Source organism: Penaeus monodon, chromosome 29 (assembly GCF_015228065.2).
Source record: "Penaeus monodon isolate SGIC_2016 chromosome 29, NSTDA_Pmon_1, whole genome shotgun sequence".
NCBI classification, from domain to species: Eukaryota; Metazoa; Arthropoda; class Malacostraca; order Decapoda; family Penaeidae; genus Penaeus; species Penaeus monodon.
The window spans coordinates 29,481,165-29,482,999 of NC_051414.1; the positions used below are offsets into that span (position 1 = coordinate 29,481,165).

Below are 1,835 nucleotides of genomic sequence, written 5' to 3' on the forward strand. Positions count from 1 at the left end.
GAATGACTGAAAAATAAAGTTTAGAATATTTCAAATATTTCACAGAAAGGGTTTTGAGGAATTCTTTGTAATTTTACAGATGACTATATTAGTGTTATAATGAACCTTTATTAATTAAATATTTGTAAATGGCATAGTATGTGTATACTGAAAAAATCAATATATTGTCATAGTCAGGAGCAGAACAATCACTTCAATATTCATTCTTGCTAATAAGTTAATTTCAACGGAATGGTTCAGAAATGTAGTACGAATGAAATGAAAGAGCTGGACAATAAATAAGACCTGATTTATCAACCTACCCTTGCATGGCTCTGATGTCTGGTAAGACTTCTGTTATCATGTTGTTTCCGAGGTACAGGTACTTTAACGTACTCATCTCATAGAGTTGACTTGGCACCACAGTCAACTGATTCCCACTCAAATTTAGTTCTCTTAGTTTTGAAAGAGTTGACAGTTCTTTAGGTAGTGAATCATCTGTCAAATTGTTGTTGCGGAGATACAAAGTTTGCAACTCCGGAAGATGCAACACGAAGTCATTCACATGTGTTAAGCTGTTGTTAGACAGATCTAGCATCTTCAGATTAGTAAACTTAACTACTTCAAAGGGTAATGTTAAAAGCATGTTGTGCTGCAAGAACAACTTCTCAGTGACTGTATCACAACCACTATCCTCGTCCTGGTCGTCAGCCTCGGCAGAAGAAACGACTAGTCTGGCCATCATGTAGTCCACATCTTGTCTAGGCTCAGAATTCCGCGGCCTTGTGCCACTATCACAGTTCGTCTGACTAGTTTCCGTTGATTTATCACATGCCGTAACGTATTGTTTGGCTTGTTCTTGTCTGTTCAGCTGCTGCTCGCGCACGCTGTTCCTCAAATGCATCGCGAGAGAGTCTGTGTCCAGCATCAGGTAGGAGAAGTCCAGGCTATGGGACTCCGCCGTGTTCTCACTATCCGAACTCTCCGAAGAGTAATACATCTTGCCGGTTATTTAACACTTTCTTTAGCTGAAATACTTAAAAAGAGACCGTCACATTACACACTAGAACTCATTCCATGTGCGATAACCATGGAGTACGCGAGCATTGCTACATTTCGCGAGCATAGTCCACCTTGACTGTGCTCTCTCGCGTCGCGACTGCTTAGTAACATCAATGTTTGTTTACGTCATAGCGCAGGGATGCCACCTTCGTAAACTATCAGGTATAGTTTTCTTTATGTAAAACTCATTTTCGTTTGTGCGACATATAAAGTTGAATATATTATATACAAATATTGTGTTGATTAGTGATTAAAGTTTTTTATGAGTTCTGTTGTTATAGAAACTTTATTTGCAAGATGTACAGCTATTGTGTAAATGATCACGTGATAAGTTAGTGATGCCTCAACTATGGTCGTGCTGAGCACGTGATATAAAGGTATCCAACTATGATAGTTAAAATTACAGCAATATAGAGTCATGAATTTAGAAAGCACCATCGGAAGATACTAGACATTTGCTTAAGAAAAAGACAACAGAGAATCAAACAAAGAAACGACGTTCCACTGCAACACACCATTGATGATGCCCTGATGGTCAATAAAAGAAATAGACATTGACAGATATTTTCCCCCCTCAAAAATTGATTATAGTCGGCGTTAGCGATGTAAATATTTACATGATGTACTCTTTGCCAGATTACAATTGACATGAAGTCGTTGTTATTAAGCCGTGTACATTGGTCATCGTATATCTGAAGAAGGGTGATTCAGCTAATCGAATCCGCTACCACATAAGGCTTCTCATTGTGAACTGGCATCTCTGACTCGTGTCGGGTCTACGTTAGTATTTTTTT

The 1,835-nt window shown here is 38.5% G+C and overlaps 1 protein-coding gene across 1 annotated transcript in view; it reads right to left on the bottom strand.

The window, feature by feature from the left end:
• Positions 1-1,145, bottom strand: part of LOC119592121 (leucine-rich repeat-containing protein 58-like) — a 10,602-nt gene extending 9,457 nt beyond the window's left edge. The window contains exon 1 of the mRNA XM_037940943.1: positions 303-1,145. Coding sequence (XP_037796871.1) covers positions 303-979 — 677 coding nt within the window. The 5' untranslated portion in view covers positions 980-1,145. The remainder of the gene's footprint in view (positions 1-302) is intronic.
• Between the last annotated feature and the right edge of the window lie 690 nt (positions 1,146-1,835).